General features: G+C 47.4%; 1 protein-coding gene across 7 annotated transcripts in view; it reads right to left on the reverse strand.

Annotated features, from left to right (window-relative positions):
• Window positions 1-21,859, reverse strand: part of DOP1B (DOP1 leucine zipper like protein B) — a 107,966-nt gene that overhangs the window by 20,948 nt on the left and 65,159 nt on the right. For 6 of the 7 annotated variants that reach the window (XR_014245094.1, XM_082393563.1, XM_082393560.1 and 3 more), the window contains 10 exons: window positions 21,470-21,660; window positions 17,092-18,685; window positions 16,491-16,602; window positions 15,344-15,532; window positions 12,311-12,433; window positions 10,345-10,479; window positions 6,115-6,170; window positions 3,534-3,638; window positions 3,370-3,436; window positions 637-781 (listed from right to left, as the gene is read on the reverse strand). Coding sequence is in view for 6 of the 7 variants with exons in the window: in XM_082393563.1 (XP_082249689.1) it covers window positions 637-781; window positions 3,370-3,436; window positions 3,534-3,638; window positions 6,115-6,170; window positions 10,345-10,479; window positions 12,311-12,433; window positions 15,344-15,532; window positions 16,491-16,602; window positions 17,092-18,685; window positions 21,470-21,660 (2,717 nt within the window). In the remaining variant the exon portion in view is untranslated. The remainder of the gene's footprint in view (window positions 1-636; window positions 782-3,369; window positions 3,437-3,533; window positions 3,639-6,114; window positions 6,171-10,344; window positions 10,480-12,310; window positions 12,434-15,343; window positions 15,533-16,490; window positions 16,603-17,091; window positions 18,686-21,469; window positions 21,661-21,859) is intronic. The other variant, XM_082393564.1, reaches the window with a different exon arrangement.

Genomic DNA, 21,859 nt, shown 5'->3' on the forward strand with positions numbered 1-21,859 from the left:
GAGATTTGCTTGATGATACATTCGTCTGGTGGTCTTTAGGGCACCGGCAACTGACAATCTACCCTGTTGCGTTTAATTCAGACTCCTCAAGAGTATCTGGCTGATCAATGGTCCTCCGAGTAAACAGATGAGTCTCCTTTGAGAGTCTCCAGACCATTCTCCTAGGAAACTGTAACTAATTATAAGGCTGGGCTGTGCCCACTCTGTGTGGCCTCCACGATAAAATCTTCACCACCCAGGCAATGACCAAACACAAGGATCATCGAGAGGCAGGGGTGTGTTGGCCAGAAATGAAATACAACATCAACTGCCTGACGATAGTTAGCTGGTTTACTTAGTTTTCTTTCCGCGGCTCCACAAAAAGAAAAACATACATTCTCCTATTCTTTATCCCACACGGATTTCTATCACTGAGTCCGTGCAAATTATCTTGGGAAGTCACTTTCTTGGACCCCCATCTCGGCTCAGTGAGGGCTTAACACGGTAGCATGGGCCACTCGGGACCCTTCCAATGGAATCCTACTGTTTATTTTACATACAACGTATGTTGTAAGAAGTAAAGCCAGTTTACTTTTAAGGCAAAACTAGACCCACTAGCTGGCAGTGGGCATTACTTTTTGAGCCTTCTACACCTACCGTGCAAATCTTCCTCATCATCAGATTCTTCTAGAGAGATCTGAGGCTGAGCCTTCACTTCCAGGTTTCTGCTCAGCCAGCTGGTTTGTTCCAAGGAAGAGCCAGCAATGTTCCCGACAGCTTCTAGAATTTTTTGAGTGACTTCCTGAGAGTAGTCAGGAGAAAGAGGAAAGGAAGTTAGTTAAGGAAAAGAATCTTAAGTGTAAAATAGCACCATCCGATATAAATATAATGCAAGCCGCAGCTGTGAACCATGAAGGTAATACCAAGTTTTCTAGGAGCTACATTAAAAGAAGAAACAAGTTCATAATGTTTAACACAATATATCCAACAGAGTAACGACATATAATCAATATAAAGTTATTAGCGAGGTTACGCATTCTTTGTTATGCTAAGTCTTTGAAATCCGCTGTGTGTTTACAGTTACAGCACATTCAGTTCAGACAAGCCACATTTCAAGGGCTAAACAGCCACTTGTGGCTCAGGCTACTCTCTGGCCAACTCGGGTAAAACAGAGACACAGGAAGTCACAGAGGCACAACGCATTTGGCAGATTAGATTTCCGGTTTCTTTAGGACCATGGATTCTTGCTAGAAATGCACCTTTGAATAATACAAGAAACAAAACTGCATAAATTAAATTGACTCGAGGGCGAAGTGAGGAGTCATCCGTATCAGGAGTACCATCAGGAACGAATTTGGTCAAGTAGCTGGGACAGAGGTAGAAACACTGAGTGGGTATCATCGAGTGTTGCCAGCTAAGAGGGGCTGTACATCCCTGACGTCTGAGAACTGAACAGTCCTGACTTCCACTATGAGCCCAGCAGCTGTGTTCGGGCATGAAGCAAGAGAACGTCTGCCTGCCGGTGGCAAGGGGGGTGCACCTGCGGGAACTGTCCGCGGTGCACCTGGGCAGAGGTGTGGGGTGGATGATGGCAGTAAGGAAGGTCAAGAATAGATGAATGGACCTGGTGATGGTCATACTGAGTGAAGTAAGTCAGAGAAAGACAAATACCATTTGCTATCACTTATATGTGGAATCTAAAATATGACACAGATGAACTTAGCTACGAAATAGAAACAGACTCACAGACATAGGGAACAGACTTGTGGTTGCCAAGGGGGCGGGGCAGGGGAAGGATGGAGTGGGAGTTTGGGGTTAGCAGATGCAAACCATTATATATATAGGATGGATAAAAAACAAGGTCCTACTGTATAGCACAGGGAACTATATTCAATATCCTGGGATAAACCATAATGGAAAAGAATATGAAAAAGGATATATATATGTGTATAATTGAGTCACTGTGCTGTACAGCAGAAATTAACACAACACTGTAAATCAACTATACTTCAATAACATAAATTCTTAAAAAAAAAGATCAAGAAAAGGGGTTGAGGACTTAGAAGAGCTCCCATTTCAAGTGCAGTGAATGGATGGGAAAGAAGCTGGGGTGTCTGGAGACAGCAGGAAGGAGTCAGTGTCAGGGAGGCTGGGACCTCGTGGGGTGGAAGCAGAGGCCCACCGGCCCCCTGACCCACAGGAGCGGAGAGAGCTGCACCAGCTGCGGTAGTTAGTGCCTGTGGCCACAGTCCGGCCCGATGGACTGGAAACGGAGGGGCCGCGGCAGGCAACAGCCCACGGAAGGGGGCGGGTTTCCAGGTGAGTGCAGGAGGTGCTACCCGAGGGCTGGGCTGCAGCACTTGCCCTTGGATGATGCTTTCTTCTCTACCGGTTGAGCCAAAGGAGTCACTGTGCTTCACGCAGAACTCCGGTGCTTCAGAATCAGGAGCTGGACAGATACTTCACAAACACCAGGGACCACAACGACTAGCGGCAGTATCACCAAAGCCATAAACTACACAACCCAGTTTAAAGACTTTGACTCAAAAAGCTCCTCACTCAAGGATTATAATGGTTGCAAAATAGTGATTTTTCTAACTCCTTCATTACTTCTATGTATTATTGGTAGTTGGCATGCTACTCAAAGGAGAAGATTTTCCTTCTCCTATGGGTGAGTTTTACTTTTGTTTTTCAGTGTTTCTGAAATTTCCTGTGAGTCTATATTGCTTTAAAAAGACGGGGGTGGGGGGGGGCTTCCCTGGTGGCACAGTGGTTGAGAATCTGCCTGCCAATGCAGGGGACACAGGTTCGAGCCCTGGTCTGGGAAGATCCCACATGCCGCGGAGCGACTGGGCCCGTGAGCCACAACTACTGAGCATGTGCGTCTGGAGCCTGTGCTCCGCAACAAGAGAGGCCGCGATAGTGAGAGGCCCGTGCACCACGATGAAGAGTGGCCCCTGCTTGCCGCAGCTGGAGAAAGCCCTCGCACAGAAATGAAAACCCAACACAGCCAAAAATAAATAAATAAATAAAATTTAAAAAAAAAAAAAAAAAAAGACGGGGGAAGGTTCTAAGGAAAGGGATCTGTGCATAAAGATAGACTTATTGTTCCAATCATGCTGCAGAGTAAGTCCGCATACATCCGTGTACAGTGGGAAGCGAGAGGGTGCCTTGTAAACTGCACGGTCGACTGGTCAAGTCTAACACGAGAACCTTCATCAGGAGATTGTATAGAGCCCTCTAAAGACAGTAATGGAGGGAATCAGACGTGGGAACAAATGCAAATCTAAGATCTGGTTCTGCGCAATGTTTACTATCTCCAGTGAGACCCTCTAAAGGTGGGCGATACTGCTGGGACAGTAACAGCCTGCCAGACTTGCACATACAGACCTGCAAATCTTTTTGATCCTTCTTGCTCTCCAGGTTGGGAGTTCTTGTTACAAAGTCGTTCAGCATGCTGTTGAGAGACAATCAGCTTCAGACCAAGAATGCTGCAGAAATAAAAACATGTTCCCGAAGAAAAATACGGTGACGTGAGTGCTGGGACACGGTACCTGAGAAGCAGAAAATAACCAGGGGGAGCGAGATTCAACTGCACGGACTCCTTTAACACACCCAACAGCGAAGGGAAGTTCGCTTGCAAGGCTGTTGCTGGGAGCCTATTTAAAAAAAAAAAAAAAGAAAGAAAGAAAGAGAAAATATCCAACCCTGAACAGATCAAAACAAAACGTTACTTATAAGCACATTTTAGATCCAGGTGGTTGGAAAGCACAGGAAGATGGCATATCTGCCTGACCTGTTTGCTCTTTTTTAAATTACAATAAACACAAGCTAAATTTTGGTATTCCGCCAAGAACTTGGAGTTTGGAGACCTGCAACCCTGCTGAGAGGTCAGATGCCCCTGGTTTCCTCGTCTGTAAAGTGAAAGCCTTGAACTAGAGGACTGTCTGATCTCTGGACCTGTAGTTGTGGCATTCGGGCTTAGTTGCCCCGCAGCACGTGGGATCTTAGTTCCCTGACCAGGGATGGAACCCACGTTTCCTGCATTGTAAGGCGGATTCTTTACCACTGGACCACCAGGGAAGTCCCTGTTTATCTATTTAATATATAGTAGTGTGTACATTTTAATCCCAAACTCCTCGTTTATCCCTCCCTGCCACCCCTCCATTGTATTTCTTGATTACTGGAGAGGCTTAGTTCAGAAAGTATCTGAATGGTGTCCTTATTTCCTCTCGAGGCATGGGAATACGCTGATGATTTTACTTTTTCTTTCTGCAGAGATCTAATCTGACATTTTAAAGTCTAGGTGCTACAGCTTTAATACTTACATCAGCAAAGCTTTATGTGAGGACTGGTAAACTTTAGAAGAAACAGTTTGCATTAAATTGATACCAAAAAAGGAGGGGGGATTTTAAGGACCTCTTTTAGAAAAAGGAGAAGGGATTATTTTTGGTGCTGTCCTCAATGCTCTGCCCTGTTTTCTGCTGGATGGCTTCTGCGTGGGTTTACTATGCTGAATATCCGCATGCAGGGGTCTCAGCTATAGGGGTTCCCAAGGTGTTTCTCCATGGGTAGAAAGGAGGCTCTGCTTGGCCTCGTGCAGATCTTATGGCAGGTCCCAGGTACGGCTCCCGGACCCCTCCCTCGTGTGGGGTGTTCTCGGCTGCAGTAATGAGGGTGAAGGGAGTGTAGCCCCGTCTCAAGGAAGCCTCAGTATTCTCACGTATCTCCGGGGGTTCACAATAAGTAAATGTGACCACCAGCTGCAGGCTCCGTGGTTAACAAGCTCATGTTCCGTGGTTATTCCGGCTCACTGTATCCTGAGGTGGCAGGAAGGGTCACAGTCCCAGGAGTCCCTGGGTCTAGGGCTGAGTTCAGACCAGCTGTTCATTCTTCACTACAAGCATCCCTGTACTTCTTTCCTCCAGGAGGTAAAGATGAGCTGGTCACGCCCCTACTTGTGGTAACTAATGCGTATTATATCACTAGCAAGCGCCTGCTGCAGGGGCCTGAGTGATATCTGAGCCTTCCCAGCAGCTGCAGGAGCTGCGGCCTCCTTTTACAGAGGAGGCCCTGCCCAGGTCAGTCAGGAGGCAGTAAGTCGGGGACGAGGACTTGAACCTGGGCCCCTCTGGCTGCGGCCAAGCTCAGCCTTTTGTGCTGTTCAGCCTCGCTCCGTAGCCACAATCCAAGTCTTTGTTTCCGTGAGGCCTGACCTCGCCCTCTGTGACCTTCTGATGGTTGACTCCGTGTTTCCAGCGATGTTGGGGAAGCCAAATGGTAGAGCCTGCATGTCTCAACTAGAGAGCCAGTGTAGTGCAAACTACAGAGCCCATGCGCTCTGGAACCCTCGTGCCACAACTACAGAGCCCAAGCGCCACAACTAGAGAGAGAAAACCTGCACGCCACAACTAGAGAGAAGCCCGCACGCCGCAACGAAAGATGCCATGTGCCGCAACTAAGACCCAACACAGCCAAAAATAAATTAAATAAATAAATAAATAATAAGGGACTTCCCTGGTGGCACAGTGGTTAAGAATCCGCTTGCCAATGAACGGGACACGGGTTCGAGCCCTGGTCCGGGAAGATCCCACATGCCGCGGAGCAACTAAGCCCGTGTGCCACAACTACTGAGCCTGCGTTCTGGAGCCTGTGAGCCACAGCTACTGAGCCCACGTGCCACAGCTACTGAAGCCCGTGCACCTAGAGCCCGTGCTCCACAACAAGAGAAGCCACTGTAATGAGAAGCCTGTGCTCCACAACAAAGAGTAGCTCCCGCTCGCCGCAACTAGAGAAAGCCTACGTGCAGCAACGAAGACCCAACGCAGCCAAAATTAATTAATTAATTAAAAAATAAACAAATCCTAAAAAAATAAACAATAGCACTGGGAACTATAGTCAATATCTTATAATAACCTATAGTGGAAAAGTATCTGAAAAAGAATATATATATATATACATATTCATATATATATATATATCTGAGTCATTTTGCTCTACACCTGAAACACAACATTGTAAATCAATGATACTTCAATTAAAAGAAAAAAAAAATGGAAATACAATCAGAGGAATTATTTATAATCATTGCAATAGCATCTATAATTGAGAAATGTCTTTGAGGGGCTGCATTACCTTTGGATGAAAGCATAGCAAAACTGCAACACAGGGACATCCACGAGGGGGGATTTCTGAAAATTAAAGCAAAGCTAATTACTCCAAGTTGGTAGGAAATAAGACTAAAAAAGAATTCAAATACAGAAATGAAACAGATTCTATATCCTAACAAAGCAAATGTTTGCAGCTAAAGAGTCTTTCAAATATAATAATAGAAAGTATCCCCCAAGTGAAACAAAAACAAATGTATCCTATGAGGTCCCAAATCATTAGTGCCCCTCTCATCAGACTCCCAGAGTCATTCCCTTTATGTTTACCTACTTCCCATTCCAGGCTTTTAACAAGTATTTAGGGAAGATTTGGCATTATAACTGAACCTCCCCAAACACAAAGTTGGTGGCCAAAGTTGACCCTCAGGAGCTACAGTCGAGAGACAACGCCAAATTTGAATTCTTAGCTCCAGGAATTCCCTCAAACAGCCCAGACAACTTCCCTAAATCCCAAATGGCTGGAATTACTTAGAAATAGGTTTTCAAAACACACATTTTTTTCCCTTCTTGCTTGTAAAAGGCTATTTGTAGAAGTTATAGAAGTTGAGCCAATTAACTAAACTAACCACAAAATGTAATTTTGTTATTCAAAAAGCCAAAAACCACTCAGCTAGACGACGTCTAGGTTTTTTTTTTTTTTTTTTTAAGCCCAGGAGCTGCAGGTGTTTGCGGAAATTCAAGTAACATGAAGGAACAAAACCTAAAAGCGCCTGCTCTGTGTGTAAAGCTGTTGCAGGGCCAGCTCTCACGTGGCTGCAGCTGTAACCCCATCCGTGGGGACTGACCGGCAGCGCGGAAGGTCAATCTCCTGCCAGCTAGACTTGCTCAGAGATATAAATGCCAGTCCACCCAGGATCTGACGCTGCGCCTGCCTGCCTCCACCACCCGCCTCCCTCTCTTCAGGGTCCATTACTTTAACATTTACATTCAAGAGTAAAAGGCAACAAGACTACCAGGCATTTGGGAGACTGGGGGCAGACGTCCGACAGATGCCATGAAGTTGCCCGTGTCCATTTTACATCTGACTGCTTAAGCACTTGGCCAGTTCCATAATCTGGCCTCACAGTGTAAACCTGTAGGCTGCCTTATCTTCTCTCCCCAACGAGAATACAGGCTGACCGTGGGCAGGAACAGTGTCAACTATTTAGGACTCCCCACTACGGATGCAGACTTGATTTTCAATAAACACGTGGAATGAAGGAAGAGGGCCAGAGTCCCGAGTGTAACTGACTGGTCAGAAGCCCCCAGTGGCCTTCCCAGTGTGGACATTCCTGCAGAGGGCGACCCTGTGCCACGTGCCTTTCAGAGGAAGAGCTTCAAGTGGGGAGTTCTCCTCCAAGGCAGGCATAGCCCAAACTGCTAAAGGTATTCTTGGTCACCTTTCCCACTCTGGGGTGAAAACGGCTGAACACATCTCTGATTCCAAGGTTTAGCTTTTGTTCACCACCCTTAGTGCTATGACCTTAATATCTAAAAACAAGATTTCTTTAATTTGTTGTAAAAATTTTTTATTTTGGTAAAATATACTTGACAAAATCTACCATTTTAAACATTTTTAAGTGTATAGGGCATCCAGTATATTCACATTGTTGGGCAACTATGACCACCATTCATCTGCAGAACTTTTTCATCTTCCCAAACTGAAACTCTGTCCCCATTAACTCCCATTCCCTCCTCCCCTGCAGTCCCTAGTGACCATCATTCTTCTTTCTGTCTCTATGGACTTGACTACTCTGGGTACCCCAGATAAGTGGAATCATATAATACTGTCCTTCTGGACTGGCTTATTCCCCTCAGCATAATGCTGTCAAGGTTCATCCACGGTACAGCATGTGTCAGAATTTCATTCCTTTGTAAGGCTGAATGATAGACAGTCCATTGCATGCACAAACCTCATTTTGTTTATCCATTCATCCACTGATGGACACTTGGGTTGCTTCTACCTTTTGGCTATTGTGAGTCATGCTGTTATGAACCCTGGCGTACAAATATCTGTTTGATTAAAACTATTTTTTAGCAAAATCACTTGGTCCACTCCCTTAATTTTCACTTAGGGAATTATCCTTAAATTGTTCCTAACTGTATAATTTTAAATTACCTAAGAGAAGGCAATTATTTCAAGGTTGGAACAAATCCCTGCTTTCTATCAAATTAATTAAGAACAAAACAGCTCCAACACTTTCAACGAAGAGGTCTGCTTTGGTAAAACCAAAAATCTCTCAGGCAGAAAACTGTTAAACCACACAGTCTGTTCTGTTGCAAAATCACTGTGTATAAATGAAAAGGTGCCCCCCTCGAAACAGGGCAGAGAAACTATAAGAGATTTGTGGTTCAATCACGTCAACCTCCAAAGGCTACTGCTTTCCCTGCAGCCAGATGAAACCTCTTCTTTCTCAGCATGTCCAGGATGAGTTAAGTCCTCTGACGTGTATTTTGTACCTTTGTAAAAATTATGCAGATTTTAAACTCGCCCTTGACAAAGGTGCTCTCCTTGACCTAGTCTAGTCGGCCTCCTTTGAGTCCTCTTCTTCTTCTTCTTCTTCTTTTTGAATTTTAAATCATATAGTTTTTCTTCCTCCTATAATATTTTTGCTTTCCAACCGTAAAAGAAATGGTACAAGAATCTGGCCCTTGGTCACAAGCCATTTTGGGGAATTCCTCAATATTCTCACTCCAATTTTTTTTTAACAATCAATGAATGAGGTAATCAATGACAGGGTTAATCGTTAGATTCCAGAGCTTCTAAAATATCTCCCATTACTCAACAGTCCCTTTCTCTTCCTCTCCCTCCCTCTCCCCCCTCTCTCCTTCCCTCCTGAAAACATTTTACTGAAAATGCAAGAAAAAACTGAGAATTATGTTTCTGAGGAAAGCCCAAATCCTGAGATGCTCATGTCAGACTGTAGGGTCTGTATTTACAATTTCCTAGCCTTTTTTTTTTTTTTTAATTTATTAGTTTATTATTTATTTTTGGATGCATTGGGTCTTCGTTGCATGCGGGTTTTCTCTAGTTGCAGCGAGCGGGGGCTACTCTTTGTTGCAGTGCGCAGGCTTCTCATAGCAGTGGCTTCTCTTGTTGCAGAGCACGGGCTTCAGTAGTTGTGGCACACGGGCTCAGTAGTTGTGGCTCGCAGGCTCTAGAGCGCAGGCTCAGTAGCTGTGGCACACGGGCTTAGCTGCTCCGCGGCATGTGGGATCTTCCCGGACCAGGGCTCGAACCCGTGTCCCCTGCATTGGCAGGCGGATTCTTAACCACTGTGCCAACAGGGATGTCCCAACAGGTTCCCAGCAGCTCAAGGCCATGTCCCTAGGGGGATGACCTCAACTCCCTTAAAATGCCTGCCTAAGAAAGAAAGCTCAAGGCTTCTGAAGGAATCTGCTGTGTGTTTAGCCAACTCCTGATTGGTTCCTGACCTTCCTTTCTTTGAGCATTTATTAAGAAAAGCTTACAGTTATAAATCCTTGCTCTGTCCCTTTGAGATGTGTATGTATCTCCTACAACCCAGGAATGTCTTTTTCAAGGACCTGGCAGCCATCCCTTTGAAATACCATCATCAAGAAAGACAGGGCCCCTGTTTCCCAGTCTCCAAGGGAGCACAGGAACCTACCTTGCACTTTACAGTCAGCAAACCCCGATGGCCTAATTACATCCACCAGCCCCCTTCTTGCTTGTTTGTAACTTTCCACTCCCCTGACTTTGCTGAAGCCCCAGCTTGTTCACCCCCCCTACTCTTCATTCTCTGCTTAAAATACCCAGGCACCTCTGCACAAACTGGAACTGAGCACAATTCTTTCACCCGCTGCAGTTGTTACTGAATAAAATCAGTCTTTTCCGCCTTTAACTAGTGTCTGGCTTTGTTTAACTCTGACGCCTTTTCAGCTGCAAGTTCCTTGAGGCAAGTGCCATTTCTTCTTTCTAACAGAGTTAATTCGATTTGAACCACTACCGGGCAGAGCACCCTGCAGTGGGATGTAAGGATGGAAGTCCGTCCTTCACCTCAAGTGGCTTGCACCCCAAAACAGGAGCCCATGAAGCACATTTCATGGATCTCTGCAGAGCCCGGTAAGAACACCTTCGTTTTACAGCCCCCGAATTCCTAGTTGCTGCTGTAACCTCTGTTTCCCTCCCAAACACAGTTTATAAGACGTGGAGTTAGAGAGAGTGCTGCGTTCCTCTGAGGGTCCCCAGGCTCCTGACCTCGTCCCCTCGGACCTGCGGCGGCCTCTTCACCACCTCCTTCACCAGGTGCAGCACCGTGTCCGTCTGCAGGGTGCTCAGCGCACAGATCAGGTCCACGAGGGTCAGCTGGGACGCGCTGGCCGCCGGGACCATCTGCCAAGGAAAAAGTCATTCCTTTAAGGCCCGCAGAGAGAAGACAAAAATAAGAATGACGCACAGAAAGTACTCTATAATACTTGCTCCTGGAGAAAGAGATTTGTTTTAATCTTTTAAAGAAATATTTAAATGAAAACTGGACTGAAAATGGACTCTATTGGTGATGAAGAGTGAGGTTAGCATTAATCACAGTAACCTAATCAGTATCTGATACAAATAAGGAATAAAACGTGTAGCTGATGATGGGCAGTCACTCTGGTATGTTCAAGCTGAGAAAGCATTGTAGAAACAGATACATTTAATTGGAAGGAAACAGGTTGATATCGAGACAGCCCCCAAAGTATGAGGACAGTAAGAAAAACAGGTAAATCAGGTTCATGCGAGCTGGCCGTGGCAGGCAAGTCCCGGTGAGGGAGGCACGTTTTGATGATAGAAGTCTGTGTAGGGTGGTGACATGCACTTGCAAGTATCAGGTTTCTCGCCCGGAAGCCCCAACAAGTGCTAAGGTGGGTGGCCTGGGCCACCAGCCTCTCACACCTCCTCAGGGAACAGGGGCCTACCCTGGGCCCTCAGGTAGTGCCCGGGGGGTGGGGCAGACCCTCGGAGGGAGGTACCAGGTAGGAACCTGCATGGTTGACAGAGGGGACCAGGGAAGAAGTACGTGCTGGTTCTGCAGAAGCACGTGAACCAAGCTCCTGGAGGACCTCGTGATGGACCAGTCAGTGGAGAAAGAATGGACAAAATGCAAACTGAAGTCTGGGCGTAGGAATGCGATGATTTAAATTTTCTTGACCATCATGAACAAGCATTATTTTTATAAATTAAAAAAGCCGAATGTAAATTATGGACGTGTCAGTGTAGGTTCAGCAACTGTGACAAGTATACCCCTCTGGCGGGGGCTGCTGGGGGGAGCAGGGTGTGCACGTGCGGGGACAGGGGAATATGGGAACTGCCTGTACCTTCCTCTCATTTTGTTGTGAACCTAAGACTGCCCTAAAAAGATAAAGTCTTTAAAAAGATTAGTTAAAAAAAAAAAAGCTATCAGATGGTGTTACAACCAGGGAAGGGCCCACAAGGGTCCTCGTAGGTAGGATGGTGAACCGTTTCTTAAGCTGGGTGGCAGGTTCATGGCGGTGTTCTTCTTTAAAATGTACATTCTTGTAAGCAGATTGTTAGTAGATTAAAAAGGTTAAATAGAAGCACAATATACTCACTACAGAAAGATGAGAAGAGAGAGATTGGGGGTGGCCTCCACTCCCTACCCACCCGACACCCCATCTAGTTGTAACTGGCACAGCTAGAGTACGTCATGCATTTAAAACGGTGGAACCGGGCTTCCCTGGTGGTGCAGTGGTTAAGAATCTGCCTGCCAATGCAGGGGACACGGGTTCGAGCCCTGGTCTGGGAAGATCCCACATGCCGCGGAGCAACTGAGCCTGTGCACCACAACTACTGAGCCTGCGCTCTAGAGCCAGCGAGCCACAACTACTGAGCCCACATGCCACAACTACTGAAGCCCGCGCGCCTAGAGCCTGTGCTTCGCAACATGAGAAGCCACCGCAATGAGAATCCCACGCAGGGCAACGAAGAGTAGCCCCTGCTCGCCGCAACTAGAGAAAGCCTGCACGCAGCAACGAAGACCCAAAGCAGCCAAAAATAAATAAAGAAAAGAAAAGATTATAAAAAATAAAAAAATAAAAAATAAATAAAACGGTGGAACCACTGCCCCAGTCTCCCGTGTTGGCCTCTGGCGTCACCTTTGATCACACAAGACTCTCTGGTATTTCGTCAGAGTAAGTTTAGCTACTGCTTTCATTTCTGGCTTTACCTTTGTCTTACTGTGGCGTTTCACTTTCTTCCTGCTCCACACTGCTGCAACAGCTGCTGTCAGCTGAACTCCAAGATGGGCTGTCAAGGGGTTTAAGAAGTCTAAAATTTTTTGTCGTATGGTCTAAAAAATAGAAAAATGAAGAGTTAGAGCAGAGTAGAATCAGGGCTGCGGTGGCCTGTGCACTTCACCGCCAGCGCCTGTGAACCCTGGGAGCAGGGGCGGGCCTTTGTGTCAGCATCCCGGGCACCAGACCGCGGGAGGAGGAGCCGGACGAGAGGCACGGTGGGCAGCCCAGGCGGACGACAGACGGCCAGCGGAGCCGAGCAGGAAGAGGCCCTTGGGAGGTGATGAATACCACCTTCGAGCAGCTGTGAGCAGGGCAGGGCTCGAAGGAAGCCACCCAAGGCTTTGCAGACACAGTGAGAAAGGTGGGGGGGGGGGGTACCCAGCAGTGGAGTCGGCACTGTTCCCATCCTGGAAGCCCCTAGCCTCACTTGTCTCAACCAGCCCCGGAAGGGCTTATATGCATCAGGAAGGATGCTTTTCAATTTCCAGAAATATGTACCATTTAACTAACTTTGTTATGTAACCAACTAAAAATAAACTCACAGCACGGCCCCGGACGTCACTCATCACCCTCCCTTTTGCTGAGCCTGGATTTTCCTCCATTCCTGAAACCTCCATGTTCCTTCCTCTATAAATCCTGTGGGTCTCACAGCCTCTAACACTTCCCTACTCTGGCAAATCCTCTCTTCCTGTGTCTCAGCTCAGCCCCTCTGCCTCAGGAAGGCCTCCTCGACCCCCGGACCAGGAGTCACGGCCTGTAAGAGTGCCCCTCATTCTTTGTAGCACTTCTCATCATTATTTTTAAACTGATTGTTAACGTCTGTAATCTGCCAGGCAGACAAGGACTTACTTGCTCTATCTTATCCACTAGTGGATAAGCAGGGCCTGGTACACAGCAGCAGACATACAAATGTTTGTGGAATGAATGAATTTACCTTGGGCTTCCTCTGCCCCCACTGCCTTAGTTTAGCATCTCATTAGATACAACTGACCATGGGATGGAGACATCCTCTCCCTCCCGCCACGGTTTCTGCTCCAGAGAAACCACGGGGGCCCCAGCTCAAGGCCTGGGGTCCTTCAGGGAGGGCTTAAGCTCAGTGCTCAATAAATGTTAGCCATCGCCAAAATGAATCCTTCCATCAGCCCAGGAGATAGGCTACTAATAACAGACTCATTTCACAGAGGAGGAAACCGAGGCTCAGGCTGCGTGCCTGAGGATTTTCTGAACCTTTCTAGAGCTTAATTTTTAGGCTTAAATTAAGCAGGTTCCTGTGGCAGCTTGAAATACAGCAGATTTCCCTTGGAGGGTATCTCTGGAACTGACAGAACATTTCGGAGGCCACCCGTGCAACTGCCTGACTCACTATAGAAAGATCAGAAAACGGAAGTCGGGGGCGGGTTCCGTTCCCTACCCACCCTAATCCCAGCATCACTGCTTATCAGATGCACAATTGAGGGCAAAGCACTCACTCTCTCCACACCCCAACGTCCTCATCTGTAATCTGGGAATAATAATAGTGCCCACCTTGTAGGTGAGGACTAAATGTGCCAATAAACGAAGAGTGCTTGGATGACGCCTGGCTTCGTGTTTCCAACTGAGGAAACTACAGCACAGACAGGTTAATGGACTTGCCCGAGGTCCCACAAAGCACCTGAGCAGGGAGTGGAATCCAGGTGATCTGGATCCCTGGGTCCTGATCTGTTCTGCTCAACCCGGGCTGCCGGATGCCAGTGTAAGCTGTGACGCCACACCTGGCACCAGGGGTGCTCAGCTAAATGAGACACAGCCAGATAATTCTGAGCCGCCAGACACAGCAATCAGAGACTGAGTCGGGATGCTCACAGAGAGAGTGAACTGTAACCGAGCAGGATCCTATGGGGGCCTTCCTGGGACAGACCCCTCCCCACCACCCCATCCTCTGCCTGCCTCTTGTTTGTAGAAAAGCTTCAGTCTCCCAGGCCTCCCCTGAGTCACAAAAGCCTGGCTCAAGAATTAATGATTGCAAGGATGTGAACACATGATGACAAAAGTAGCAGAGGGGTAAAGAGAACTGATAACAATTTAAACAGTAAATCGGCCATATGGCAGTCACAGAATCTTTAGTTCCTCCCTGAAGTACATAGATAAGTGTCTGAGGCATATTCCTGAGTTCCTTTACAGATACTAAAACCCCCACCAAAAGGAAGAAGTTAACTGCATGATGGCCATAAACAGGTAGCCCCCAGACCCGCTGGAGCCTGAGGATTAATGACGTTAACTCCTGTGACACGGCCCTGTTATCTCATCATCAACCAATCAGAGAACTGTACATGAGCTGTCCACCCACCCTGCAACTCCCCTCCCTCACCTTACCCTTAAAAACTCTTCCCTGAAACCCGTCGGGGGAGTTTGGGTTTTTTTGAGCATCAGCTGCCCACACTTCTTGTCTGGTGCCTTAAAATAAACCCCCCACTTTCCTTTAACACGACCTGGTGTCAGTAGATTGCCTTTACTGCGTGCAGGTGAGTGGACCCAAGTTTGGTTCAGTAACAGAACTAGAAATGCTCTGGGTTGTGAGCTTCTGGTTTAATAAAAAACTCAGAGACACCTCAACACTTGTTCAAGGCACCACTGAAAGCAGAATGTAAGAGCTAAGCTGTCTTAGTAGAGATGCTTAAGAGGAAACAGGTTGAGGACTTTAGGTACCCTACCTGGAACCCCCAGAGACTTTATGTTTGGCTTAAAAAAAAAGGGCCAAGGGGAAAAAATAAACTGAAAACTACTCACAAAGCTTTTCTTTCCATGAATAGGAAACTTATTCTAATAAACAAACTGGAGATTTCTACTTCCAACTTACTTCTAATGTGGGTTTCTCTGAGCACATTGCGTTTGATTATTTATGTATATATCCCTGTATATTTTTATTTTTGGTGGGACAATACAAGACAAAGGAAATCGTAAACACACAAAGGAAGCTCTCTCACTTTGGTGGTTTTAAAGTAAACGGAAGAAGATCGCTTCGTGGCTCCAAGGAGATCCATGGGTCTCTTTTGAGTCTCCTCCTTTCTGAGAACATTCCAGAGAAGGGCCATGGTGTTAACAATTCGAGGAAGCTCTTCCAGAATAGCATTCTTGGCATTTTTCAAATTGGTAGGGTCACTCACAGCAGTGGTCTAAAAACGAAAACAAACATGTGAGACTCGGCTGCGTCTGCGTCTGCGTCTGCGTCTGCGTCTGCATCTGCGGTGGCACCATTTCCCTTTCCACGAGGACAGTGGTGCTGATGGGATAAAGTCTGGGCTGTAGCACTCTCCAGAGCAAGTCCCACATGTGCTCTGGAAGTAAACCACCTCCCTGAGCATTTAAACCCATGATTTTCTTCCAGAGAGGGAGGTCTGTGCATCTGAGGCTCCTCATTACAAACTCTTCCAATCACTCAACCAAAGCGCTAGCTGCGTTCTAAAATCTAACCCCAGATAGGGTAGAGCAACCAACAGCTAAAACGCCTTCAAACTCCATAAGGCCAAGTAAAAAGTACCCGGAAAGGGGCTTCCCTGGTGGCGCAGTGGTTGAGAGTCCGCCTGCTGGTGCGGGGCACGCGGGTTCGAGCCCTGGTCTGGGAGGATCCCACATGCCGCGGAGCAACTGGGCCCGTGAGCCACAACTACTGAGCCTGCGCGTCTGGAGCCTGTGCTCCGCAGCGGGAGAGGCCACGATAGTGAGAGGCCCGCGCACCGCGATGAAGAGTGGCCCCCGCTTGCCGCGGCTGGAGAGAGCCCTCGCACAGAGGCGAAGACCCAACACAGCCAAAAATAAATAAATAAAAATAAATTAAAAAAAAAAAAAAAAAAGTACCCGGAAAAAAGATTACATTCTATCCCATACTGGTGAGGGCTGAAGTCGCCCACAGAGAGCGCCAGAAAGAACAAAACCACATTTGCGTTACTTACATACATACATTTGCATGTATACTTGCATACACTTCATTATTTGCATGTGTGTTCATTTGCATTAACATTTGCATATATGTTTGTATTACATACATACATTTCTTATTTGAAACAGACGTAACCCCAATGAAAACAAAACAATATATGAAAACTGTCTCAAACTCAGGAAAAAATGATTTACCTTTTTGTTTTGGTTGGGTTGTTCCAAAAGACAAAAATGACTAATGGTTGTTAGACCTTCCAAAAGAGTGAGTGGATAATCCGGAGAAATGTTTTCCCTCTTGGAGGTTACGCTTTGGTGAAAAAATGAGAAACTGGTTTTGAGAATCTTTAAGAATGAGGCCATAAAGGTTTTTAATCGTACATGTAAACACGGAAACCACAGAGACATCACGATCTTAAAAAACTGGGGCTCTCCTAATGAAATACTGTTAGGAAAAGGACAGGCATCATTTGTGCTGTTTTTACACTTATACAGTCGTTTTGGAAAAATGTTTCCAGGGATTTTAGAATTTCTGTGAAGATCCACATTTTTCTTTCTGCTTTGCAAAAATAATGAAGAGAGACTGACTTGTCCTGTAACACTGATCTAGCCTGGGTAGTCATGCGGAATTGAAAATAAAGGAGCTGAACATTTAGTTCCTGGTTACCCCTTTTGACAACACTAACTAGGCTTTTGATTAGGTTGAAATTATCCTCCAATTGGCTGCTAGGGGCAATCAGCCGTCTGTGACCAAAGCTGTCATTAAAGAAACAGTAACACATCAAAGGGTTCACCGTACCTGAAAGAGAGCTTCACCGATTCGCTTTCATACTGCTTGACCAGCTCGTCCAAGTTTTTGCAAATTTGGACGAGGAAGGGGGTCACCGTCCAGCCCAGGGACTTTCCGAAGTACGGCAAGGAGTGCGTGACCAGGCTGACCCAGGCCGGGTGCATGCCGTAGCCGTAGGCCGGCTGCAGGCCCCTCACCACGGCGGACACCAGCAGCCCCTGCGAGGTGAGCCGGTGGGGCTGCACGTACTGCGGGGCGCTGATGGCCTGCTGGAAGTTCAGGGTCTGCCGCCACTCCCGGGACAGGTCCGCCTGGTGTTCCGCCTCCTCGTGCACCTGCCCCAGGTGGTGCTCCAGGACGATGAGCACCTGCAGCAGCTTCAGCAGCTCAATCTGCAGGGGGTGCTCGCTCCAGATCTGGCCCTGGCCCAGGTTGATGAGGTTCTCCTCGAACAGGCCGTCCTCCCGCTGGCCTCGGCCCCGCTCCGCCACGGCCAGTCCGTAGCGCTTCTGGCTTGTATACATGGACGCGGACAGCGAGAGCAGTACGAACTCCTGGACGCTGCACCTCTGCAGCAGGCTGTGGATGAACTCCACGTTCTTGCCTTCGGCCGACTTGGCCACCGAGACCAGCTGCGTCATCATTCTGATCAAAACCTCGACGCTCTTGACCTGCACGTCCCGGTTGCCGAGGACGTCTCGGTGGGAGACCTTCAGGTAACAAGGGTAGTAGCTGCGCAGGAAGCTCAGGCACAGGTAGGTGAGGAGCTCGATCAGCAGCGAGTGAGGGCACACGTTGGGAGACTGGGTCTGGAGCTTTCCGTAGAAACTCTGGCCGACGAGCGCCTCCTGGTGGCGAGCCAGGAGGTTGGAGATGAGGTTGAGGTGCGCGGTGGAGCTGGTGTCCATGCTGGTCCGGGACACGGCCTCGATGAACTCTCTGGGGTTGGTTTTGAGCACGGCTTCTAGCACGGAGAAGGCGTACAGCACTCGCCGGGAGTCATAGGGCTGCAGGTAGAGCAGGATGTGCTTAAACAGGGCCTCGACCGTCTCCTGCCTCTCCCGCTGCTGCTTCAGCAGCCGGGCCGCGCTCAGGGCCTGGAGCTCCGCGGCGGCCTCCTCGTCGCTGGACGGCGACTCCGAAGCCTGGGTCTTGTCCGAGTCCACGCGCGCCAGGCTGCACCCGACGGTGGACTTGAGGCTGGCCGCCGGCTTTGGGGGCGCCGCCGCGGGGAGGGGCGTGCAGCAGAGCTCGCCGCCGCTCAGCTCCTGGGGCTCGCGGGAAGGGGAGGAGAAGGAGGACGTGCGCTCGCTGTCCGTGGGGCTCGTGTCCGCGGACTCGGTGCGCTCGCTGTCGTCCACGGCGTCGCAGGCCGTCCCGTCCAGCGGGTCCGCACAGCAGGGAAGGTCTTCCTCGCTGGGCTCGCGGCCCGGCGGGTACACCTCGGGCTCCTTCTCCACCTCGGCCCAGATGGCCTCGCGGTCCACGGTGGTGAACTGGCTCAGGGGCGCGCTCTCTTCACCACCACCCTCCTGAGGCTCGGCTGCGCCCCACGCCGCTCTGAATGAGGTGCGCTTCCTGTTAAACCAATGATGCCAGTCTTCTGAAAATTACAGAACAACAGACGACTTCAGAACAGGAGGCTCAGTTAGGACAAGTCGGTTCTACAGTGATCTTTGTCTTAAAGCCAGGCAGAAAGGTCAATATTAGTAAAATTCTCCTGTGGGGGGAGGGACAAGATAAATTCTTTGCAACAACGTGGACGGACCTGGAGGGTATTATGCTTAGTGAAATGTCGGACAGAAAATCACAAATACTGTATGTTATCGCTTATATGTGGAGTCTAAAAATTAAAACAAGTGAACAGAAACAGACTCACAGACACGGAGAACAAACTAGTGGTTACCAGTGGGGGCAGGGGGAGACACGGGTAGGGGGTTAAGAGGTATGAACTCCTGTGTATACAATAAATAAGCTACAAGGATATACTGTGCAGCACAGGGCATACAACCAATATGTTATAATAACTATAAACAGACTATAACCTTTAAGAACTTGAACCACTATGTTGTGCACGTGAAACTTACATAGTATTGTAAATCAGCTATACCTCAACAAAAAAAATAAAGTGTAAAAACCACAAAATAAAACATAATTCCCCCATGAAACAACACTAGAGTCTAGATTACATTACAGAAGGAAGGCAGACAAGCAAAGTGAACAGGTCTTTTAAAATGTTCAAGAAATTGGACAATTTAGTTACATTGTCATAGGAAATATAAATATCCCGAGTTTAGGGGAAGGGTGATTTTAAAAAAAAAACGCCTATCATTTTCTCCCGGGAGTTTCCTTTCAAAAATGGTATCCTACAGAAATGTCAGCAGAAGGTTTTCAAAGCTAAAAGGGCATCACTGAAACGTCTTGAAAAAAACAAACTGGAAAGCAAACAAAGCATCCACAGTAAGAGGACTGAAAAAACTCATGGCACAGGCATGCAGAGGGCTACTACTGTTTGGGTTTTTTAAAGATATTTCTACACGTACGATATGGAGCAATGTGTAGAGTACAGTAAGTATTGAAGAAAAAAGACCAAGCTGCAGAATCTAGCTGGACAGAATAAGCCCAATTAGGGGAGAGTGTCTATAATACGCAGCTATGAAAAAGTCTGGAATGATAGCTACTGAACCATTAACAGTAAGGCGCTCTATCAGCCGGCATCGCAAGGGACTTTCACTTGTGCTTTTACTTCCTGATTTAAGATTCCAGTTCTTAAAATAAGCATGCTAGTACCTCTGAGATCAGAAAATACACAACGCTTTAAAGTGCTCAGGTCTCTTTAAAAAAAGGAGTGAAAAGCCAGACGTCTTTGGTACTGCCAAACATTTGTAATAGGCAGCTTTCAGCAAATCTATTCCATGAACACTAAGCCAGGTTAGGAAAGAAGGAAGAGTAAGATATTAGCAATAGAGGAGCTGCCTGGGGTGCACAACAGTATTTAAAAAGTAGATTTCTACAGGCTCACAGAGGTAGCATGGAGGGTAAGCAGAACCCTTCTAGTTGTTTCCAGGGAGAGAACGTGGCAGAGAAAACGCATTTTCTCTTACTAGGCAGGTAGCATTAAATGTCAATCAGAGGGGGCAGCAGGAAGTGCCACGAGACTTTTAAAACCCAGTGAGCCGTGGAGTTAAAACTTTCTCTTTAAAGCAAAGGAACGCCTAAAATCTAGCTTCCCTTAATGAAGAGCAAACTTTTAAGAAGGTGCTTAGTTTATACTTCTTTGCGTTTTACTTTCTTATAATTGTGGAGTAATAAAATGCCTCTTCTTTGAGAAGGCACCTAAAGGAAAACCAGAAGTTACAGTTTTAGGCAAGGAACCTTGTAAGGAAAGGAAACCACCTCAGGAATCTTTGCTTATTTAGGTGTTAGGCTGCTTTTCTCTGTAAGATAAGACTGTGACAAACACTGAATATTTACAACCCAGTGATCTAAACAAAATAATCAAAGCTTGTAAAACCATCACTTAGAAAACTGCAGGAAGTCATAAAATACACCTATTGTGGGAAGCAATGTTAGATCATAAACTGCTCTAGGTATTAGTCACTGAAGTTTAATGAACTCATCGGTTTTATTTTAGTCTTTCTTTTCTTCTTCCTACCCATATTCTTTTAAATTTATGTTAAAGATGCCTCTGAAAGTTCTCAGAACCCAAAGGTTTATTTCTTCTGCATTTCTGATTATATGTTAACAGCTGGAAAGAGCCTTGGAGAGCAGATAGAAAAGAAACCACTTACCTTGTTCTTGACAGTTCTGGAGCAGAAGTAATTTTTATAAAATACAACTGACTAGGTTACATGCAAATTTCAACATTCTTGATCATTCATACCTGGAGGCAACCTCAACTCTCTCGTCCCAGGTCTGAGAAGTGCTAGCCTAGCCAACCCAAACTGAACTTCATGCCAGACCTCAGACGTCTTTTGTAAGTGAAGGGTTGGCCTTGGAGACCTCCGGATGGATGGTCTGTTTTTCTCTCCTCCTACCTTACATGCACTTGAATTGCTTTCTCTACCAAAAGAACCAAGAATCAGCTATATTTATTGGAACATGGGTTACTAACATTTTCCTTTTTAATATAAAAAAATCATATTTTTCAGTGAAAACAACAAACCCACTACCTAGCATTTCTAAGTGCTGGTTCATCTGATTCTTAAATTATAAAAGTCCCCACAAAGTACCTTCATACCTTCTGAATCTGGCAAAACCACCAGGGAGGTCTAAGTGCCTTGACTGCTGCAGCCGGCAGCTGGGGTCCTGGTCACCCCTTCCTGCCTCCCAGGCCCAGGGCCCCGGGGACAGAGAGCTGGCCTGGCCGCCTGCACGGTGTGCTCACCCGTTGAGTTCTCCTGCTTGAGGCAGTGAATGGAGGTCCTCTGGGTTTTGGGCTGGAGCAAGAGAAGCAGCACGGGCTCCAGGATGCGGGCCACGTCGCCGAGGGAGAGCGCCCGCACTAGCCAGCCCTGGGCCGTGGCCCCGATGGCACCGTCCGTGCAGGCCAGGCTGTCGAGCACGACGAACAGGGACCTGGGGGGTGATGCGAGGCGTCAGGGCGGCCGGGACGCCCTCGGGGAGCTTCACCCGGCCTGGGCTTGCCGACCCAGGCAGACGAGGACCAGGGCCGTTAACCCTGCTCTCAGCTAGAATCTCTGCGAGGGGAGCTTTTAAAATCCCGATGCCCAGGCCTCACCCCAAATGGAGGGGGCAGGAGGAGGTATCAGAATCA

This window comes from Balaenoptera borealis (genome assembly GCF_965194805.1).
Source record: "Balaenoptera borealis genome assembly, chromosome: 5".
Lineage (NCBI taxonomy): Eukaryota > Metazoa > Chordata > Mammalia > Artiodactyla > Balaenopteridae > Balaenoptera > Balaenoptera borealis.